The following is a 400-nucleotide window of genomic DNA, read 5'->3' on the forward strand; positions in this document are numbered from 1 at the left end:
AAGTCATTCATGCACACACACACACCTTTTCCCTTTGATGAGGTTTCGCTACTCTGCTGTGAGGAATAATTTTTGCAGCATAAACTTTATTTGTCGTCAAATCTGTCATCTCATAGCATTTGGCGAATCCACCCTGAAGAAACACAGGAGAAAAAGGCGATTAGAGAAGGCAGGAAAGAAGCCCCGCACTGAATCATTCACCAGCTCGCACATTAGTCAATGAGCGTAACTTCTTTCGGCCAGATCAGCCGGCTAAGACACGGAGATGTGCGGAGCTCCCTCCCGAAGGGCTGCGCCCCGCACACAGTGCACACCCGCACGGTCCCCGCCGGCGCAGGAAGCACGGCTCGGCGTACGGGCGAGAGGGACCCCGGCCGCGACAGCCCGGGCAGGGCTGCAG

General features: G+C 55.8%; 1 protein-coding gene across 1 annotated transcript in view; it reads right to left on the minus strand.

Moving 5' to 3' along the window:
- Window positions 1-212: 212 nt before the first annotated feature.
- PLK2 (polo like kinase 2) overlaps window positions 213-400 on the minus strand; it is a 4,316-nt gene continuing 4,128 nt past the window's right edge. Inside the window, exon 11 of the mRNA XM_010725445.3 lies at window positions 213-394. Coding sequence (XP_010723747.1) covers window positions 213-394 — 182 coding nt within the window. The remainder of the gene's footprint in view (window positions 395-400) is intronic.

This window comes from Meleagris gallopavo, chromosome Z (genome assembly GCF_000146605.3).
Source record: "Meleagris gallopavo isolate NT-WF06-2002-E0010 breed Aviagen turkey brand Nicholas breeding stock chromosome Z, Turkey_5.1, whole genome shotgun sequence".
Lineage (NCBI taxonomy): Eukaryota > Metazoa > Chordata > Aves > Galliformes > Phasianidae > Meleagris > Meleagris gallopavo.